The 22,688-nt window shown below is 44.5% G+C and overlaps 1 protein-coding gene across 3 annotated transcripts in view; it reads right to left on the bottom strand.

Moving 5' to 3' along the window:
- Positions 1-22,688, bottom strand: part of LOC127009086 (uncharacterized) — a 75,818-nt gene that overhangs the window by 2,893 nt on the left and 50,237 nt on the right. For 2 of the 3 annotated variants that reach the window (XM_050881851.1, XM_050881850.1), the window contains 9 exons: positions 8,528-8,860; positions 7,799-8,119; positions 6,525-6,762; positions 4,568-4,794; positions 4,055-4,212; positions 2,576-2,751; positions 1,906-2,027; positions 1,049-1,204; positions 160-433 (listed from right to left, as the gene is read on the bottom strand). In XM_050881851.1, the coding sequence (XP_050737808.1) occupies positions 160-433; positions 1,049-1,204; positions 1,906-2,027; positions 2,576-2,751; positions 4,055-4,212; positions 4,568-4,794; positions 6,525-6,762; positions 7,799-8,119; positions 8,528-8,860 (2,005 nt within the window). The remainder of the gene's footprint in view (positions 1-159; positions 434-1,048; positions 1,205-1,905; positions 2,028-2,575; positions 2,752-4,054; positions 4,213-4,567; positions 4,795-6,524; positions 6,763-7,798; positions 8,120-8,527; positions 8,861-22,688) is intronic. The other variant, XM_050881852.1, reaches the window with a different exon arrangement.

Raw genomic sequence — 22,688 nt, 5'->3', positions numbered from 1 at the left:
GGGGAGGTGGAGTGAGTCAGTGAGGGTGCTTGAAGGGCAGGAAGAATATTGCAAGCAGGCAATGGGGATAAGAATACGTCTGTGATAACAAGAATAAGAAAGATAATAATAAGTTAATTTGAACCGCAATTCCTTTTACAATTATGCCACGCGCCTCACCTGGTATCTTGACCCTGACGGACAGGTTCCTCTCCCACTTGGTCGTGTTGGCGCGCTGGCCGTGGCTGGCGGAGTCTGACGGCGGCGGCGGCGGCGAGGGGGCGGCGGCGGAGGAGGAGGAGAGGGTGGTGACGGGGGGCGGGAAGGGGGGCCCGGCGGGTGTGGAGGGACCCCCGAAGGTGACGGGAACGACTGTAGTGAACGTGTGGCTCACCGCGCGACGCCGCCTTCCGAAACCCAAGAGATCTTCCTCCCCGGCCCCGGCGCAGCTAACCTGGCACGAGGAGGAGGAGGAGGAAGAGGAGGAGAGAACATGAATTAGTATACCGTTCTCGTACCTATGGCTGATTATATGTTCTTTAGGGTATTTTTCACGTCACTGGTCTCCTCTCCTTTCTCTCTCTGTCTCATCCCCTCATTTTGTCTTTCTGTTCTCTCTCCTCTCCTCTTTTTTTTTGTTTTTTCTCTCATTCTGCCATTTTCTTCCCTCTCTCTTTTCTCTCTTCTCCTTCCGCTCTTTCATTCTCTTTCTGTCATTCTGGTCTCTCTCACCTCTCCTTTTCTTTCGTTCTTTCAATCCCATTCTGTCACTGTTCTCTCTTTTCTTCTTTCGTTCTTTCTATCTCACTCGCAATCTATTCCCTCTCCTCTCCTTTCCTTTCGCTCTTTTAATCTTACTGTCATTCTTTCCTCTCTCGTTCTTGTGTTCTCTCAACGTCATTATGTCATGCTATCGTTCCTCTCTCTCCTCTCCTTTAGCTCTCAGTCTCACATTCGCTATTTCACTCCCACTCTGTCATTCGCTCGTGCAATTTCACTCTCTCACTCGCTCAGGGGTCATCAACATTCGGGGGTCTCTACACACCCAGAAGGCGATGTATATACTCACGGGCGCGCAGTCCTCGGCGTCGACGCAGCCTATGACGTTGGCAGTGATCATGAGCGTGTCTCCCGCCTGCATGTCTTGGAACATAAACATTCGGAAGGTGAAGTTGTTGATGAGTGGGTTCCGCGGGTCCCTCTTCGGGTGCTGCTTGGCGATGACCTGACGCGCGAAAGAGAGAGGGTAAGGAAGAGATACAGAACGTCTTTAAAGGAATCTCTATTATTCGTATTGCCTTGAAAATATAGCCCTTGTAGCAACCACCTGTTAACTCATTAGGTATTGCTTCTGTCTTTTCCCTATTCTTATTCTAATCTTACTGTCTCTGTCTCTTCCTTTCTGTTCCCCTTTTCTCATTCTTCATTATTTTATGGTCACTATCATTTTATTTTCGCCCCCGTGTCCTAGTTTACTTACTTTACTGTCACGATATCTATTTTTCCTCTCTTTTTTTATGATTCAAATTTTATTCTCACTGTCTCTTTATTTTTCCTTTCCATGTTTACTCAGTGAGAGGACTCTTGTTTGGGTCTATAGCGTTTTTTCTTTATATTTCTTTAATGTCTTTTCTCAGATCTCAATAATGCTAATAACAGTAATAACACGATTCAAGCTCTCCAAGCAGGTGTGTATGTATGCCGCCAATTGTAGGTATGTATGTCTAATCAGGTATGTCTAAGTCTGTTTGTTGTCAAATGATCAAACCAGGTATGTGTAGGCAGTTATGTGGTCAAATATGTTGGAGTCAGGTAGGTGGTCAAACAAGTCAAGTAGGTTTGGGCAGGTTCACGTGTTTATAGTCAGGTGTATAACGTAGTCAGGTATATAACGTGGCCAGGTGTGCCCCGTCTCCTCCCACGCACCTTGTAGGACGGGTTGCGGCAGCCGTCAGCGAAGACCAGGTCGGCGGCGTTGAGGATGGACCGTGAGCGAGGGGGTCCAACCTTCTGTATGATGATGGTGGTGATGCGGCTGTACTGCCACCCTGCAACACGACCGGAACATGAGAACACGACAGTCTGCAAGCCTCACAGGCCACTAGTCTACACGAATCAGCTCCAGAAACCTCACAGCATTTGATCTTATATATAAAGTAGAGGAGCACAAAAGTCTGCAAGAAGTCAGTCAGCTCCTATAAACCTAACATCATTTAATCTTCAGGAGAACGTTCGAGTCTGCAAGAGGCCGCCAGTCTACACAAATCAGCGCCTATAACCCTCACAACATCTGATCTCTTATACGAAACACAGGGACACAAGAGCCAGACTTAACTTCACCAGGCACTGAAGCCCATATTCTTAATTAAACGTATCGGGCTGCCATTATGACTATTTTCAAAGGGCACAGAAAAGATTAACCGGGTTTTCATGGGTGCTTTTCCCGCTCAAGATGCAGAAGTCGTGTAAAACTGTCACCAGCATCGCAAAGCAGTCCATGAAAATCCCAGCAACTTCTATGAGAGGCTTTTCAAACGGGTGAACTAAGGCGCTGAGGGGTTTATAATACGGGCAAATTCCCCCTCGAGAATCTTACCGTCTCCTGCCCGCACGATGGACCGCAGCTGCACCTCCTCCCCCAAGTTCAGCTCCACCTCGGGCGTGACGATGGAGGCGAAGAGCTCCGTGCCGGGCAGCTTCCTGAATAGGCCGATCTCACACTGGAACTCCTGCTGACCGCCCTCAAACACCGAGGCCGACGACAGCCCGGTACTGTGGGGCGACCGTGGGCGAAGGAGGCTTGGGTTAAGGTATGAAGGGAGATCAGTAAACTAAAATAGACTATGTGTGAACGGCTTAGTGCTAGTGCAGGAAGGGTATATACACGTTGAAGGTATACGAGTGCTCTTATGAATATGGGAGTGAAGAGGTTTGGGAGAAGAACAGTAAACTAGACGAGACAATACGTATATACATAAAGAAGGTAAACGAATGATTTTATTAATATGGGAGTGAAGGAATGTTACTATAATGAAAGGAGAACAATAAACTCTATCAGATTATATGTAAAATGTAGACCATTGAACAGAACGAAGAGCATACACGTTTTGAAAAGATATGAAGGCACTAATTAATATAGAAGTGAAGAGACTTGGGTTAGAAGTACTGACGAAAGGAGAACAGTAAATTAGACTAGATTATAAGTAGAGAGTAGACCAGTTAACAGTATGAGGAGTACACACATGTTGAGAGGATACGAGTACTCTTATGATATCAGGAAAAAAAAAAGAAAATGACCGTAAACCTTCACAGAATCCACTCGAACAACCTTCCCTTCATCCTCGGTAAGTATAATGAGGTAGGAATACAGGTAACAACGATGTAGGCTCCCAGGAGGCTGAGGAGAGGTTAGTGTGCCGTTGAGAGAGTCGAAAGGCGTAGGAAAAATAGCACTAATGTTAATGTAAGTAGTTTATCAGTCGCCTGGGTTACGTGAGTGTTATAATGTCACGCTTGCTCTCTCTCTCTCTCTCTCTCTCTCTCTCTCTCTCTCTCTCTCTCTCTCTCTCTCTCTCTCCTAAACAGTGTAGTGGTTCACTTGTTACATGACGCTGTGTTGCAGTCCGCCAGTGTTGCGTTACGTTTAGTCAAGCCAGAGTCGGGAATGTAAGTAAGTAAGTAAGTAGCAAGTAAGTGGTAGTAGGGTCAGTCCCATACAGTGGTGTAGGGCGAGGGAGTCAGTCAGCCCTGGTTAGCGTGCTGTTAGTCAGGAGAAACTAAGTGATGTATATATTCTTAAACGTATCGGGCTGTTTTCCAAGGCCACAGAGAAGATTAACCGAGTTTTCATGGGTGATTTTGCCGCTCATGGTGCAGAGGTCGTGTAAAACTATCACCAGGATCGCAAAACAGTCCATGAAAATCCCAGCAACATCTGTGAGAGGCATTTCAGACAGGCGAACTGAGGCGCTGATACGTTTAAGAACAGATACGGGTCAGTGTGTCATTGCTGCCAGATGGTCCAAGAGGATAGAGGGAGGGGGAACAGGAATCACAGGGAGTCTCTGGTGCCTACATGGAATCTTTGGCGGCGTACTTTGCCGTGGCTACCCTGAGGACGTGAGTGTCTTGGGCGGTCTTGTCCTGCGGCCGGCACCGGATGTGAATGATCTCGTCCTCCGGCAGCTTGAGGCCGTTCACCAGCGGGAAGCGAAGCTGCAGGCACAGCCACGTCTGAAACAAGGACGGGCACGCGTCTAACATTGGGTCTGCGTGTGTGCACTACTGAAATATACTCACACGCCTGAAACATATGTCTACACGTTGTCATGCTGAAGTGGGCAAACTTGGAAGGGGAGAAAATTATATATAAATGATAAAAGAACAACAACAGAGCATGTTTTACTTTCTCCTTCAATTCAGTTTCTCATAAATATCCTCAATTAGATCCTTAAATATTAATGTTTTTTTTATTTATTTGCAATTTCCTTTCATGGATTTTAATCTACTACTACTTCTACTACTATTACTACTGATACTGATAATACTATCACTAACACTGCTATAATCATAACACTACTGGCTTCACCTCTCCTGTGGGCTGTCGGCACTTGGTCACGCCACATCGCTCTAGGTCTGACACGATGAGCTGGAACATGTCGTTGGTGAGCTGCGTGGGGATCATTCTGCAGGCCGTGTTGATGGTCGGGTCCACGTTGGGGCGGTCCTCGAACACCGGGATGGCGTTGTAGCCCATCGGGAGGGACAGCACCGCCATGAAGGAGCTGGTGCTGCCCGTGTCCATGCACTTGATGTCTGGGAGGGGGGAGAGGAAGGGAGGAGAGAGAGAAAGTAAATATTAGGGGGAAGAATAGTTATTCAAGTAGTTATTTGCTGTTTGAGCAGAGGCGAGAGGGAGAGAGGGAGTTCTTTAATTAAAAGAATTCCACCTGAAGGAGGGACACGAGGAACAGAACGTTCCAGTAGGCCCGGAATACGCAAGTCCATTCGCCTGCCGTAGTATGATTGTATCTTTGCCTGCTTACCCAATTATATACTGTATTGTTGTTGCCTTCGTTGCCTTCATACAAAGTTGGACGTTAGATGTTAAGTGACATACAATGTAGGACGCTAAATGAATGTTAACATTAGTAAATGTTAAGTGAAGTGCTTTAGTGCTTTGTGTTTGTGATCCAGAAGGTATATGTTGACAGTTTTGACCACATTATATCATTTATATGGTGAGTCTACGAGAAGGGTCGTTTCACTGTCCTACCGCCTACACAACGGCGGTAACATTAATTAATAAGAGAGCGTGGACGGTGGGAGTGCGATAATGTGCACATACGATAATCTGGTAACTCTGAGACGCGCCGCCGCCCGCCAGAGGTCGTTTACATGGCGTCAGGTGAGCACCCGCGTTTGACAGGAAATCGTCGTTTCTGACCTCAAGTGACAGTGAGACGCTCGGGAAGACACATAACAGTGCTCTAGTGATTAAAGACCTTGAGGGAACGAAAGGGAAGGTGGGACTCGCTTAGGACACGGAATAAAAGGAAAAAAAGAAAGAAGTAAAAGAAAGGTAATGTGACATTTTCTGACATTCCTTTATTTTCGTGTTTATTCTCTTCGCTGTCTTATTCTTATTTATTGTTCTGTTTTTATGTTCTGCTGCCTATTAGTTTATTGTTCTATGGCTCTGTGGAGTTATGAGAGAGGTTAATGTAGTGCGGTAGAGTTATAGGCTGGAAAAAAAAGAAAGGTAGGCTATTTTCTGATGTTATGTTCTTATTTTTCTCTTCTTATCGTTGTATTCTCATTTATTGCTTTGTTGTCTGTCTCTTTGTCTTTGTGCAGTAATGATAGAGGTTAATGTAGTGTGGTAGAGTTATTGGCTGGAATAAAAGAAAAAAAAAGAAAGGTAGGCTATTTTCTGATGTTATGTTCTTATTTTTCTCTTCTTATCGTTGTATTCTCATTTATTGATTTGTTGTCTATCTCTTTGTCTTTGTGCAGTAATGATAGAGGTTAGTAGAGTAGCGGTGGAGTAAAGTTAAAGGCTGTGAATGAGTTATAGAGTTCGGTATGCTAGGCTATTTTTTTTTTTTTATAGGCAATGTCGCGTGGGTGTTTCTCTCTCTCTCTCTCTCTCTCTCTCTCTCTCTCTCTCTCTCTCTCTCTCTCTCTCTCTCTCTTATTATTATTATTATTACTACAATTATTATGTATATTTTTAATTTCTGCTAATGTTCTTTTAAGTTATTTGTGGTTTCGGGTCTTAGATGAGAAACATGTAAGAAAATAGTACTGATCAAACACTTTTTTTTATTTAATAGTGCCATTTTTAGTTAATATAATCTATTTCCATGATTGGTTTGACGTTAATTGAGTGTGATAAGGTGCTATGTTAGGCTACGCACGTCTATATATATTTATTTTCCGTTAAGAAAATGAAGAGAATAATTGGTGTTAGAAAGTGAACATGAGTCTCTCTCTCTCTCTCTCTCTCTCTCTCTCACACACACACACACACACACACACCATACCTGTCACCTGGGCCTCGTCTGAACCAGGTGGAGGAGAGGGGGGGCTGATTGGAGGTGGGACGGCGGGGGGCCCGAAGCTGGTAGGGACTGGGGTAGAGGGCGGCCGGGGGGAGGGTGGGGGGGCGGGGGAGGCCACGGGCAGCGCTGGGGGGCCGAAGCTTGGGGGTCTAGGGGGCGGGGCCGGGGGACGTATGGAGGGGGGGAGGGGGGCAGGGGCGCCGCGCGTGCTGTTCAGAATCTGTGAATATGAGAAAAGAATTAGAAGTTTAGTAATGTGTGTGTGTGTGTGTGTGTGTGTGATGGTAGTATTGCGTATGGATAAAAAGCTAATGGAAAGAAAAGATAAAAAAAAAATGAAAAAGATAGGCAAATTATGAAGTAAAGAGTGATAACAGGGATGATAACATATACTGGAGGGGTGTTTAAAAGCATATGTATACAGAAAAGTAACTGACTAAAAGCGTTTATAATTATCGAATGAAGGGTTGGCAGACAGATTGTAGCTACATTATGCAGATAGGAAAAAGCGGACGACCAATTTCCTCTTTATTCTATTCTTCCCCTTCTATCCTTTCCTATATCCTTCCTTCTCCTTCCATCTCCTCCTTCCTTCCCTTCGATCTCAATACGGTAAGCTAAATAAATGAAGGGCTGATGGAAGGCATATAGTCAACTCTAGAAAGGTGACATACAGATAATAGTGTTCAGTGTATATAATAAGAAAGAGGGTGTGACAAATAGGTAATGTATGGGTGAAAGGGTAACGCTGCAATGTGTGTGTGTCAGTGTGTGTGTGTGTGTGTGTGTGTGTGTGTGTGTGTGTCTTCCGGAGTGTGGCTGTTTGTTTGAGTTATTTAGGCCGCAGCTGCATATGACCCTTTAACTTATGGTAATTAACGCCCTTTGTGTTAGGTGGGTGACAATGGACGGCGTGTGTGTGTGTGTGTGTGTGTGTGTGTGTCAGATTATGTTGCTTTGAAATTAAATAAGAGCTAAAAAAAAACAATCCAATGTGTGTTTGTGTGTGTGTGTGTGTGTGTGTCAGATTATCCTGCTTCAAAATAAAATAAAACCCAAAACAAAACAACAACAACAAAGAAAAACAGGTTAGATCCATTTACCTGTCCCTGTCTTGCTAAATCAAACTCAGTTCACTAATCCTTGGTGGAATATATCTTGCAAAATAAATAAAAGCTAAAAGAATAAGTCGGATATATTTCCCTGTTGCTCTCTCGGTAAATAAACCTCAAATTACACTATACGTCTCGACCTACCGACTGGGAGCGACGTCTCTTGGATGTCTCCCTGAGGTGAGTTCGAAGCTTCCTTGACGATACCGAGGACGACGATGTCTCCTCAGAAGCCAGGCCCATTCGATTGACAGACACGTGAGGAACAGACAGCATCTCGCCTGTTTCCTCGTGCTCAGTTTCAGTCCCAGCGTTGGCGTCTGAGAAGAGGGAAGGGACGGACCTTTGGGATGTATAGGGCGTGTTCTTGTTGGTATCTTCCTGTACCTTGTCGCTGTATGTCTGCTCTTCCTCTTCCGCCTCCAATATTTCCACTTCCTCGTCCCCGAGTGTGATTTCCGAGCTCTGTGAAGATAAGGGTGTTAGGGAGTTGAAGTGAAGAGATAGATAGACGTATAGTTAGATAGAGAGGATATAAGCATGTGCGGAGTTGAAGTACAGTACATATAGACAGATAGGTTAATAAATAAAGCGATAGTAAAATATAGTTATACATGCAAGGAGGGAGCGCTTGTAATATTATGGGCGTTTAGCTTCATGATTATACTGAAAGCCAAGCAAAGGAAACTATAAAAAAAGGTTGTTCATATAGTTATTTCATTCACTTACTAATTAATGGTGCATGCAAATTAGTGGCCATCAAGCAAGAAAACTGTAAAAAATAAGGCCATTCATTTGGTTATCTTATTTATCCATTCATTCATATTGCAAGGGAGCGGTCATGACATGGGTGCTTAGTGTCTCTCTACTGACGGGGGCGACGAAGGTGGCGTTCCTGCGGGGCCTGGTAACACTGATGAAGGAGGAGGCGTCTGGGTCACGGCCGTACACGGAGATCCTGATAGGGGAGGGCACCGCGCGGGTACTGGTGGTGGGGGAGGAGGCGGTGGTGGCGGTAGTGCCGGTGATGCTGTTGGGGGTAATGGGCGTGGTGGTGGTGATGGTGGTTGTAGTGGTGGTGGCCTCACACGGCGCCGCCCACCAACCCACGCCGCCCGCCACCGCCACCAGCACCAGCACCCACGCTACCACCGCCGCCCGCGCCGCCGTCACTACCATTCCTAGGACAGCCGCTGCGCCTCCCATCTGCCGGGGAAGAATAGAACCGTTTTTCATTATTTTTTACAGTAAAGGAAGCATCTCAAGGACAAAAAATAACAGGAAAAAGCCCGCTAATCACTACCCCTATAAAAAAAAACCCAGGGTATACATAAATGAGTGGCCAGTGTGGAGAGGTGAAGCTTGCGTATATTAAAAACAATTATTTTTTACAGCAAAGGATGTATCTCAAAGGCAAAAAAAAAATTAACAGAAAAAAAGCCCTTAATCTCTACCCCTATAAAAAACAGAGTATAGATGAGTGGCCAAAAGAGAGGTCAACTTCGTGTGGAGAGGTGAAGCTGACGTGTATTAAGAGGAAATGAATGTAAGGAGTCTGCAAGAGGCCGGTAGAGGTATATGCGAGGCAGCTTCTGTGAGCAAAAACACCTCATCTAAGCGTAACTGTCAACACCTATCACCTGTTAATTAAGTCACTGGGTATCGCTTTTATCCCTCCCTCATTTTATTTTTCCTCTTTTGCTTTTCTTCCTATATGTGTTTTCTTATCTCTCCCTCTCTCGTTTCATGTTCCTGTCTTTCCGTCTTCTTATCACCATTCATTCATCATTCTCCTTTCTACCTATACGTCTACTTTTCTCTCCCTCTCTCCCTTGTTCCATTTGCCTGTCTCTTTGTCTGTTTCCTTTTCTTCCTCTTCGCATGTCCTTTCTACTATCTCCCTTTTTCCCATCTTTCTTATTTTCCCTTTCCTTCCTACCTGTACGTCTACTCTTCTCTCCTTCTCTTCCTTATTCCATATCTCCATCCTTCTTTTTTTCTTTTTAGCTCTGTCCATTTCTCTCCCTTCCATTTCTCTTTTCATCCTACTTTGCCATTTCCTTCCTTCCTACATGTCGTCTCTTCTCTCCCTCTCTTTCTTTTCCCTTCTGTTTTTCTCCCTCTTCACCTGTCCCTCCCTCCGTCCCTCCCTCCCTTCCTTCCCTTCCCTCCCTATCGCAATTATCCGTGTGTTACTTTTGTCAACTTTCCTTTGCTCCTTCCCAGTTGGTCCATTCGCGTGCCCCAAATTCTGAGGACACACAAAAACCAGCCTCCTCCTCCTCCTCCTCTCCCTCCTTTCCCTCCTTTCTCTCCCAGGTCTCGGTTGCTGGAGGGAGAGGGAGAGGGAGGGAGAGAATCAAGTCATATTTAATGGTCTTCCCGGTTACCTTCCCACCAGGACCAAGTAAGAGGAAGAGGAGGAGGAGGAGGAGGAGGAGGCGGATGTGATATACGAAGAGAAGAATGAGGAAGTAGTAAGAGAGGAGAAGCTGACGTAGAAGGAGGAGGAGGAGGAGGAGGAGGAGGAAGGGGAGTTGATAGTAATTGAAGGAAGAGGAGTACTAGGATCAAGAGGAGGAGGAATGAGAGGGGAGGAGGAGAAGTAGAAAGAAGAATGAATGAAAAGAAGAAAAAGAGGAGGAGGAGGAGGAGGAGGAGGAGAAGCATTAGAAACAGAAAGAGGAGTGAAAAGAAGAAAGAGAGGAAGACTGAGAGAGGAGAAGGAAAAGAAGGAGGAGGAGGAGAAGGAGGAGTAGAACGAGAAACAGGAATAGTAAAAAGAAGTAGAAGAGGTAGGACGAAGGAGAGAGGAGGAGGAGAAGAAGACAAGGAGAAGAAAGGATAAGGAGAGAGGAGGAAAAAAAAAAGAAAAAATAAGAAAAAAGAAAGAAAAGAGACTCGTTCAGATATCAGCAACATCAACCTTTAACAGACAAACACATATTAAGTTATAGGCTAAATATTTCTTCACTATTTTTCTTATCCTGAAGTGTGAGCCGGTATCGTGGGTCCAACCGTGTGGGGGAGGGGGGGGGGGTCAGAGGAATGTCCAGAGGAGAAGGGGGGGGGCGGTCACAGGGGGGGTCACGTGGGGGGGGGTGAGGTCAGCTAAGAAGGTCGCTATTAATGAGATGTTGAAAGGAGAAACTCTGACAGGTGCGATGCTACTCTCTCTCTCTCTCTCTCTCTCTCTCTCTCTCTCTCTCTCTCTCTCTCTCTCTCTCTCTCTCTCTCTCTCTCTCTCTCTCTCTTGCCTATCCTTTCCTTCCATTCATGCTTAGTACATTCTCCTGTCCATTACCAAAACACACTTCCTCAATTATTTGCAAGTCTAGGCGCGAGAAATAAGCAGGAACGAGGAATTACCAAGCAGGAAGGGAAGGGAGAGACAGGGAGGTAGAGAGGGAAGGGGAGGGGGGTCGCAGGCATTAGAAAGCTTCCTGATTTACATAATTATTATCTGCTGCTAGCGATCGGTGCGTTGGGGAGATGAATACTCAATGTGACGCTTCCGACTCCGCCTTTTAAATCAGTCATGCAACGAGAGGGAAGGCTGCGAGGGTTCAACGGGGAGCTGCGACATAGAAGGGTGCAAGTGCTCATTATTATCAGTACGAAAGGAAGGGGAAAAGGTTTGACAGGGAGCGTCGAGGGTTTTACAGGAGGCGTGCGAGGGTTCAACACGGAGAGATGCAAGAACTCATTATTGTTACTATTGATATGGAAGGTATGGTGCTTGGGTTCAACAGGGAGCGTGCGAGGGTTCAACATGGAGAGATGCAAGAACTCATTATTGTTACTATTGATATGGAAGGTATGGTGCGAGGGTTCAACAGGGAGCGTGCGAGGGTTCAGCATGGAGAGATGCAAGAACTCATTATTGTTACTATTGATATGGAAGGTATGGTGCGAGGGTTCAACATGGAAAGGTACACGGAGTTCTTATCATTATTACTATCGATGTGAAAGTTTGGGTGGAAGGGTTCAACATGAGACGTGCTAGGGCTCCGTATGTAATAAAGTAAGGGCACTTGGGTTCAATATTTAAAGAAGGGTCCAGGGGTTCAAGAGTTTAATATGTAGGGAAGTGCGCAAGGGTTTAACATGGAAGAAAGGATGCAAGGATTCTGGGCTCCCTCTCTCACCTACCCGCCCCGCCCTCACCCCTTCCCGTCCCTTCCCCTCGTCCTCCTCTTCTTCCGCTCGGCCAAGCTAAATGATGACACCGGAGCGCTCGCATGTTCCCGACACCAAAGGCGCCGCGTGCATAGCATTACCTCACTTTCAAGACGATCCCAGTCTCGAACCTGTGATTACCGGGTGGCCTAAAACGATCCCAGGTTAGCTCCCTAAGACAATCTCAGCCTCGAACCTGTGATCACCGGATGGCCTTAGATGGTCCCAGGCCTAGAAGCGCTATTGGAGCTATTGGGATTTCCTTAGAGGCTTAGACGATCCCAGCCTCGGACGTGTGATTACCGGGTTTTGCAATGCGATCTCAGGCTACAAGCACTTAGGAGTCTTGTATACTGTACTCCTTAAGACGATCCCAGCCTCGAATGTGTGATATATCGAACTCCTAATACATAATTATAGGACTATTACTGTATAACATAGATTCATACCCGCATTACGAAAAGGGAGGAAGAGAAACTAACTGTTTTAATTTAAGAGAAGAATTTAGTCAGTCATTATTCACACACACACACACACACACACACACACACACACACACACACACACACACACCTGTAGCGTCACTATACAAGAGATAACAGCCGATTCCAGCCTCGAACTATGAGCCAACAACACCCCATCTCTACCTCCTCCTCCCCCCCTCGCCCTTCCTTGGCCATGTAGCGAGGGGTGGAAAACCTTGTCCGAGCACCATTGTCCTGTCTTGGAAATTCTGTTGTGAAGCTTTTTTTTTTCTTTTTTGCTAATTCTCTTACTCGGCTTAGGATTCAGCTGCTTAACTCCACCGCCTCTCTCCTCGCCTTTCTCTCCCTCCTCCTCCTCCTCTTCTAAATCATATCCCTGTTATTGTTCATGTATGTTAAGTAAATGCCTATAGGTTAAGTTTTTGTTTAGGGTATCTTCAAACACTTGGCTTAGCTTTATTCTACTAAACTTTTACATTACTTTTACTTACGTCACTTTTCTTTACGCCCTTGAACTGTCTCCTTAGCTGTAAAAAAAAAACAACAACAACATATAATACCGCGGTTTCTTGCGCTGGTTTAGGTTAACAGTCTTGCACTACGTTATATTACCGTTCATGGCAGTGTTTCTTTATGCATTTCACATGGGAGGTGTTCGCTTAATTATTTAGTATTTTCTGTGTAATTCTGGAGCAGTGGAACAAGGAGAGAACTTATTTATGCACCTATTAATTAAGTTTAACACCGAGATTTGAGGATATATGAATAGGCTTACCACCACATCCTCTCACTCCCTGTTTCCATACATCACCCAAGGAGCTCCGAGCTTCTCCGTGGGGCAGTGATTAACGTCCCAACTATATGAATCTGCGGGCCTGGGTTCAAATCCCAGCCTGGTCGGTCAGCGTGCAGTCCACCCTGCTGTTCATCCTGCCTTTCTGGATGGTCGACGTACAATTATAATTACAAAAAATAGCAATCAGATCAGCTTTAGGAACGTCACTATATCCTTTCCACTCGCCAAACTTGAACTTGAACATCGTTATTTGTGTGGGAGTGACAATTTGCGGTCATAATCCAGAATCCGGCAGATACCGTATGCTGAGTACGACAATCTGAAAGGTACAACCGTCAATCCTGTCCTCAGTGCAGTTCAAATGTCAGTTCAAACCTCAGTGAGTAAACAGTGCCGGGGGGTTCCGCGTTTACCAGCCTTTTCGGTGTAATGGTGTTCATGGGACTGCTCCAGCTCTCCTCAGCTAGGTTGTCAGAGTGCCTACCGCCCTGCCTGACATATCAGCAGCCCAACCAGCAAATTACCTGCAGGCCGAAAGATAGATAAGGTTTTATATGGCCGCCCCCACCCCGCTCCCCCTCACCTCCACCCACTCTCATCCGTTCACACCCCTGCATAAACACCCTCAGTGGGCCAGCTTCTTAACCATTTCAGCGCCCAAGCACACATTTGACAGGGCTTTCGTAGGAGTTGTGAGAGGTATTTTCATGGGTAGGTTAATGACCCTTATGTACCATAGGCCTGTAAAAGCACTCATGAGAACACGATTAAACTTCTTCACCCACTCATACAAGGACGTAAACACCTTCAATGGACCAATTCTTAAACGTTTCGGCGCCTAGACTCACATATTCGACAGGGGTTTCGTAGGAGTTGCAAGAGACATTTTCACTGATAGTTCAATGGCCCTGGTGGTAGTTTGGTACTTCTTCTGTACCATGAGCGTGGAGAAGCACTCATGAGAACCCGATTAATCTCTTTGTCGACTTGTGGAAATGGTTGATGTGAGAGGCGGATGTGTCCGAGAATGCTGACCATGATCTCTTTTCAAAACGCACCCAGTCTCCATCGGGGTGACGGACCAAATGCAAAGACTACATGCATGGCTTCATTTTTTGTATTTTTTTCTCTCCATCTTAAATTTTCATACTTCCACTGCTTTCATTATGCAAGCTCTTCCTGATCCCTCTCATTTTGCTGGAGGTCGGAAAGGCTGCGTAGATACCGTAAAAATAATCAAGTTACCCCTGCAATAGAGCGTTACTTGGAGATGCATCGAAACTACGGAGATGCCACACCTCAATAGTCTCCTTGACATATACGCTTCCTTCAGAGTGCAGACTGACACCCGAACCGTCTCATAATGTGTCGTGAAGTTCTGTTATCTTTATATTCTTATCATATCCCTCGGTTAGCTTGAGTAGGTAGGCTGATCTCTGCTTATTAACTATTTGTGTATGCGTCAGTGCTTGCGTCGGAGAGGTTTTCATATTGCACAAGGTATTCAAAGTGTACAGGATCACCTTACGTTTATGTCCCTTTAAACAGCATTTCTCTCTATGTAGGTAGGTAGGTACGCTGTTCTCTCTGCGTAACTATCTGTGTATGCGTCAGTGCTTGCGTGCGCACAGGGTCACCTTACGTTCATGTCCTTGAAACATCATTTGCCTATCTGGCGAAACCTTGTTATCATATTATCATATTGTCATCTCAGGTATATGTAGATGCATCCACATTCAGGCACGGTAGGCACTGATGATACAGTATACAGCCTACGTTTATATTATTCTTTACGTGCTTTTTTGACATCCTATCTTCCTTTGTTCGTTCCTTCCTTCCTCTTCCTAATACCATTCGTACCCATTTCCCTCTCCTCTCTCTTCCCATCCACATCAGTTCCCCCTTCCTTATCACATCACACACGCTTGAGAAGGGTGTTATAGTTTGATCTGGTGCGTGGGAAAGCAATACTGGCGAAACGAGACGAAGATGCAGTAAGGGAATGGGTAATACAGTGTGATAGTGGGCTATAGTGTTTACTTGTTAAGGAGTAAGAGATCGTTAACAACACATATGTATAGGAAAGGTTCGAGAGAGAGAGAGAGAGAGAGAGAGAGAGAGAGATGGCAGAACGGACAGGTTAATATGTGAGGCTGGAAAAGGAGAACAGGACACACACACACACACACACACGGGCGGGCGGGAAAGGAGGTGGTTGGGTCGGTTGCAAGGTTAGCGAAAACGAGGTTGAGCCAAGACCACCAGAGAGAGAGAGAGAGAGAGAGAGAGAGAGAGAGAGAGAGAGAGAGAGAGGTACTTGTAGGTCTCTGGGACATGACCTAATTAAGCACCTTTCCCGGCTCTCCCGCTGACCTCAATGGCTTAAGTAGGTAGATCTCCTCAGCCTCACCCGACCAGTTCATCACGCAGTCAGTCATCCAGTCAGCCACAGGTATCCGGGTTGTCAGTTTGAACCAGTCAGTCTGTCAGTCAGTCAGCCACAGGTTTTCGGGTTGTTAGTGTGAACCAGTCAGTCAGTCATTTAGTAAGTTATTTAGTTAGTTAGTTAGTTGGTGGTTCAGTTAGATTTTCTTGGATGTATTTTGGGAGTGACGCAATCTGATGTTTTTTCCTTAATCCGTTTTTTTAATGTGTTTCTCTTTTTCTCTTTTTCTCTTTATCTCCTTCTATTCTTTATTCTTTTATTTAATCCTCAGTCGTTCCCTCTCTATTTCTTTCATTTGCTTTGCTTCTCTTTCTTCTTCTTCTACTTCTTGTTCTTCATCTTCATCTTCACCTTCTTCTTCTTCTTCTTCATCATCTTCTTCTTCATCATCTTCATCTTCTTCATCTTCAGCTTCATCTTCTTCTTCTTCTCCTTCCTCCTCCTCCTCCTCCCCTCCTTCTGTATCTATAATTAGATGACACGGGCAGTAAATGACAAGCATACTGTATAATTATGATGATCAGAAGTAAGTAATGTTTGCCGCTCTTGGAATCATCACTACTGAGGCTATTGTTTGTGGTTCTTACGGCGCCTTTCGTAATGATTGGGTTTTAGTGTTTATTGCAAAAGTTTGACCGGTTCTTGATTACATTGTGGATGTGTAATGTTTGTGGCTCCTAGAACGCCATTACTTTCTCTGTCTCTTTCTTTCCTTCTCTCTTTCTTATGCTTTCCTGCCTACCATTCCTCTCTCCTTTCTTCCTCTCTTCTCTTCTTTCCTTCTGAGCGTATTTCTAAGTTTTTCCTTTCTTTCCTCCATCACTCAAGTTTTTCGTTTCTTCCTTCTTTCTTTTCCTTCCTTTCTTCCATCCTACCTTTTCCTTCGCTTTCCATTCTTTCCTCTTTCCTTCCCTTCCCTTTCCTTTTCTTTCCTTTCTTTGGCTTCTCTTCCCTTCCCTTCCGTTCCCTTCCCTTCCCTTCTTCATTCCTTTCCCTTCCCTTCCCTTCCCCTTCCTTTCTTTTCCTTTCCTTTTTATCCTCTCCTTCCTATCCATCACAATTCCCTCTTTTCTTTCATTCCCTTCCTTTCCCTTCCCTTCCCTTTCCTACGTTTCCGTTCCCTAACTCACCCCGCACGCCCGCAGCCAAGATAGCAATCCAGGCTCAGTTCTTTCTTCTGTCCTGTGCAAAAACTCGCCCCAGGACAGCTCGGTCAGCGCGGCTTGTTATCGCCGGACCAGGCGACTCTCTGTCCATTATGCTCCGTGTAATGTTCCTGTATCTTGATGGCGGGGCATGTGCCGTGTGTGTGTGTGTGTGTGTGTGTGTGTGTGTGTGTGTTGCTTGCCTTGGCCTTGATCTCTCTGATCTGACCTCTGTGCTTTGACCTCTCTCACTCCTTCCCTCCTCTCTCTTCTTCACTCCTTCCTTCCTTCTTCCCTTCTTCGTTCGCTCCTTTCCTCTCTCCTTCTCTCCTTCCTCTCTCCTTTCCTTCTCTCTTCCCTTTCCTCCTTCCCTCCCTTCCTCCTACCTTCCTTTCCATGGTTAACTAAGCAACTAAGAACATAAGAACATAAGAAACATAGTCGTTGGCAGGCCACAACGATAACATGTATAATAACATAGTATAGGTAGCTGCGGGGATCATGCTTCTTAAAGGCTCCTCTAAGCGAAAAAAATGAGAAAAAATCATCACTCACGCAAACCATTTCATAATAAATATCAACGCATTTGTGATCAGTTTATGCATCATCTATTTTTGGGGGGTTATATAATTTGGCCCGTCGCTGGTTCACGGTAAGGCCACAAATTTGGCCCGTCGCTGCTACCGGGTTAAAAGGAGCTTGGAGATCGGCATGGTTTGGTCAGGGAGGCACAGAACGAGAAAGGTTGGGAGCCACTGATTTAACTAACTGAATAATCCTCCTTCTCCATCTCACCCTCTTCCATTTTTCATTTATTCTCTTCCTCCTCCTCCTCCTTCTGATACTTTTCCTCTTCCTTCTTCTATTTCCTCCTCCTCCTCCTCCTCCTCCTCCCCCCGTGGGTGTGGTCACCGTCCCACGCCAAGCACAGGCCAATAAATCAACGGAACAAACACCCAAGCAATCCACACTACCGCAGGGGATAGGGTTCCTCCTCCTCCTCCTCTTTGTAATACTTATCCTTTTAGTATTATTTTTTATCTCCCTTCCTTTGATTTATCTACTCCTCCTACCCCTTCCCCTCCCCCTCCTCCTCCTCGGTCTCCTCAAGTTTTAAGTTTTTCTTCATATTCTTTGTCATTTTTATTCTTCTCCTATTTTCCTCCCTTTATTTTTTCTCCTCCTCCTTCTCCTTCTCCTCCTCCTCCTCCTCCTCCTCCTCCTCCTCCTCCTTCTGCTCCTCCCCCTCCTTTATCTTCATCAGGGCCCGAGCGAGAGTAACCGGAGTCGTCTGAACAATTTCTATTTCACATCCTTTATGCTGCTGAATCTTATGAGTCAGCGCACATAAACACTTCTTTTTGGCGGCTCTGATTGCACGTAAATAGGGTCAGTGGGTAAGTGTGTGTGTGTGTGTGTGTGTGTGTGTGTGTGTGTGTGTGTGTGTGTGTGTGTGTGTGTGTGTGTGTGTGTGTGTCATCATTTTACGCTGAAGTCTCTTATTATAATTTAGTGACCAGTCAGCCATTTCGTTTCTCCTTCCACTTTCGCCTTTGCATTTGATCACGTTTATACAATTTCTGCTTCTGTGATCTCAAGGTGGGTTGGTAAGAATGTGCATTCGCTCTTAACTCAGGTAATTCAGCTAGGGTCTTGCATTTGAGATTCTTGGTGGTTACATTATACAATTGAAAGTTTGGAGGAGAGATATATTTACATTTGATCACGGATATACAATTTCTGCTTCTGTGATCTCAAGGTGGGTTGGTAAGAGTGTGCATTCGCTCTTAACTCAGGTAATTCAGCTAGGGTCTTGTATTTGAGATTCCTGGTGGTTACATATACAATTGAAATTTTTAAATAGAGGTGAGATATATTTGCATTTGATCACGTATATACACTTTCTGCGTCTGTGATCTCAAGGTGGGTTGGTAAGAGTGTGCATTCGCTCTTAACTCAGGTAATTCAGCTAGGGTCTTGCATTTGAGATTCCTGGTGGTTACATATACAACTGAAATTTTTAAATAGAGGTGAGATATATTTGCATTTGATCACGTATATACACTTTCTGCGTCTGTGATCTCGAGGTGGGTTGGTAAGAGTGTGCATTTTTAAATCAGGTAATTCAAGGTCTTGCATTTGAGATTCCTGGTGGTTACATATACAATTGAAAGTTTTAAATGGAGGTTGGATATACATGCATTTGATCACGTATATACAATTACTGCGTCTGTGGTCGAAAGTTTGGTCGGTAAGAGAGTGTGTGGATTCGCTCTTAAACCAAACAAGCCACAAAGAGAAAGGAAGGAGAATGGAAGTAGGAAAAGGAGACAGGAAGAAATGAAAAAAAAGAAGAAAGACAGAAATGAAGGAAGTAAGGAAGAAAAGAACAAAATGAGGAAATAAGCAAAAATTAAGATAGAACCAAATGAGCGAATGACTGAATGAAGGAAAAATGTATTGAAGGAAAAAGGAAGAACAGAATGAATTAACACATTTGCGATATCCTTCTGTATTCTCGTGTATCCTTGCGTTACTTCGGCCCAGGACTTTTTTTTTCTTACAACAAAGGAGACGGCTCAAGGGCAACAAAAAGAGTGTAGAAAAAAAGCCCGCTACTCACCGCTCCCACAACAGACAAAAGTAAAGAGTGGCATTCTTATATGTGTGCGCGCGCGTGTGCGTTAGGGGAGGGGCTCTCATTTCACGCCCTCCGCTCTCCTATTCATAAATCCAAGTGGTTCCTCTTCCTGGTAAAAGGGCGGAGTAGGCGTCATGCTTGCATATAATTAGATAAGCTGGCGACTCCGTGTATAGTGCCTTGATTATCTCGCCCTTCATCCTCGCCTGAGTTTCACGTCCTAAATAGGCGGGGAGGGAACGCAGGCTTATGCACATGACTGATTGACTCCCACTGGCCCAGGCTGTAATTATAAGACACTTTGGCTTCTCACATCAGTTATTTCTAAAGGTCAAAGAGGGGTCAGGCGGGTTATAAAGAGTGATTCTTCAGGTTCATGGTACAGAGGAAGGGTCAAACTACCACCAGGGCCATAAAACTACTACTGGAAATGCTTAAAACTCCTACGAAAGCCTTGTCAAATATGTGGGTTTGGACGACGAAATGTCTTATAATGCGACCCCCCGCGGGCTCTCTCGCACTTTTGACTCTGCTTCTTACTGTGTGCTTGCTTGCTTGCTTCTGCCTGCCTACCTTCCTTCCTTCACTCTTCATTCGTTTTTTCCTTTCTTCCGTCTTTCCTTCATTTCTTTTCTTTCCTCCTTTATTCTGATTTCTTGATTTTTTCTTTCCTTCCTTTGTCTTGTTTTTCTTTCTCTCCACCCTTCCTTATTTCCTCCCTGTCCTTTCATTTAGTCTTTATTTTTATTTTTCCCCCTTCTTATCACTCAGTACTCTCTCTCTCTCTCTCTCTCTCTCTCTCTCTCTCTCTCTCTCTCTCCATACGTATCTTGCCTCTGAACCTCATAATCGAAGCTTCCCATCATTAATATCAAGAAAAAGAGAGAGAAGAAATAACCACGAAGTCCTATTTACAAGCGTCCCCCATGCAGTTAGCCAGCCTGTTTGAACGTCGTATTTCTTCGTTAACAGCCTCGCTTGACAACCCTTGGAAGCGCAGTGCAAAATATCCTGGTGTGTCGATCAGCCGGGCTCATCACGGGGCGGTAAATCACCCGGCGGTAGTGTATTGTTGTGTGCGACTCGCCTCTCTCTCTGGGCTTGGCTTGGTGTGGGTCGGCAGGACTTGGTTGGGTGCAGCTGAGGGTTTATTATAGACGAGAATGAGACTTGTAGCATAGCATAATGTTCCTCCTTCAATTTATTTAGTTATCTTCTGCCTCCTCTTCTTCTTTCTGTTCTTCTTGTTTTCTTCGTTTTCTTTTTCTTTTTCATTTTCTTAATCTTGTCCATTTTGCTTTTGTTTTCTCCTCTTCTTGTTGTTCTTTTCGTTCTGGTTTTCTTTTTTTTTCCTCTTTTTCTTTTTCGTCCCTTGTTCTTCTTGTTCTTGTTCTCTTTGGTGTTAATATTCTTTTTTGCTCGTGTGTATTTCTTAGCCTTTAAATGTTTCTCTCATATTCGTTGTGTTACTGTTTTCCCTTTGCTGTGCTGATTTGATTTCCGTGATTTTTTTTTCGTCCTCCTTAATTCCTCCCTTTGTTTATTATTACAACTACACCCACTGTCCCTTTGGTGTTTGTGTATTATTTCTGTGTATTTCCCCTCTATTTTTTTTCCTTCTTCCTCTCTTTGTTCAGCGTTGCGTCATCATCAGTCCGGCGGTGTTGATGTTATGCGCCATTGTGAAGAGTTATAATGATGATACTATTTGGTACACACTCATTGTTTTAAGGTTTATAAATATACGGCTCGACCTTTTTGGGGGGGGTCAACTATCTCTCTCTCTCTCTCTCTCTCTCTCTCTCTCTCTCTCTCTCTCTCTCTCTCTCTCTCTCACGATCATTAGTTTCCATTACGACATTTCTTGATACGGAGATTTCGACCTGAGATATCCATTACGCGGTAGCCACGGGAGGAGGAGGAGGACGAGGAGGAAGAGGAGGAGGAGGAGGAAAACGGTGAAGAAACAGGAGCAACAAAATACGATAAACAGTAAATTAGTCGCAATAGGAAAGAGAAGGAGAGGATAGACAAAAAAAACTAAAGAAAAGGGGGAGAAGGAAATGGTCAAAGAGAGAAGAGAAACGGTCAGAAAGAAAAACTGTAAGGATGCAAAGATTTAAATGACAGGAATTAAATATAGAGATGGCAAATAAATGAGACGAAGACTAGAAAGAATATACTATGAGAGGGAAGAAACGAAAATTGTCAAAGGAAGAAGAAATGGAAACAGCGTAGAAAGAATAAGACTGGAAGGAAAAACAACGTAGAATGAAAATAGGAATTAAGAAACGCAAACAAATGATAGGAAGATAAATAACAGCTGAATGATAGAAGACAGAAATGAAAACTGTCAAAGGAAGAAGAAATGGAAACAGCGAAGAAAGAATAAGACTGGAAGGAAAAACAACGTAGAATGAAAAAAGGAATTAAGAAACGCAAACAAATGATAGGAAGATAAATAACAACTGAACGATAGAAGAAAGAAATGAAAACTGTCAAAGGAAGAAACAGAAACAGCGAAGAAAGAATAAAACTGGAAGGAAAAATAACGTAGAATGAAAAAAAGAATTAAAAAACGTAAACAAATGATAGGGAGACAAATAACAACTGAATGATAGAAGAAAGAAAAGAAAACTGTCAACGGAAGGACATATACAGTAAAGAATAAAAACTGTAAGGAAAGGATCATTAGAATTACAGGAATTAGACAAGGTAAATACATGGATGACAAAACAACAAACTAACAGAGAATAAAAACTAATGCTTCGGTTCCAGAGCCTTTTATGGTAACGAGGGATGACAAATTGGGAGGAACATCAAAATAACAACACACGAGGAGATAAGGAAGAGAAAAGAGGAAGGACCCGCGAGCTGTCTGCCATTCCATCATTCCATCTTTCCCACAAAACACGTCTGGTATCTGCGTCTGAAATTCCGCCTCTTAGAACAGTCCTCCTCCTCCTAACGTGTGTGAGAGAGAGAGAGAAAGCAGGGATGGAGGACACTTGCATTTCCTATATTTCTGAGGGTGGGGAGTAGGGCAGGAGGAAAGAGGGAAAGGATAGGGTTTAGGGGAAGGGGTAGGAAGAGGAGGGAGGGAAGGAAGGGGATAGGATAAGGGGGAGAGAGGGAGAGGGAGGGTATCAGAGGGAGAGATGTACAAATGTGTGGGGTACGCAACGTTACTCACTTCAGCAAGAATAGCGTGTGTCGATTTTTTTTTCCCTTTAATTATTATCTTCCTTCTTTCCTTTCTTTCACTCCTTCCTGACTAATTTTCTTGCTTCCTTCCTGTATCTCTTGTTTTCTTTCTTTCCTTCCTATCTCATTTTCCTTCCT

The sequence above is a fragment of the Eriocheir sinensis genome, chromosome 39 (genome assembly GCF_024679095.1).
Source record: "Eriocheir sinensis breed Jianghai 21 chromosome 39, ASM2467909v1, whole genome shotgun sequence".
Taxonomy (NCBI): Eukaryota; Metazoa; Arthropoda; class Malacostraca; order Decapoda; family Varunidae; genus Eriocheir; species Eriocheir sinensis.
This window is presented reverse-complemented; position numbering and strand designations above follow the sequence as displayed.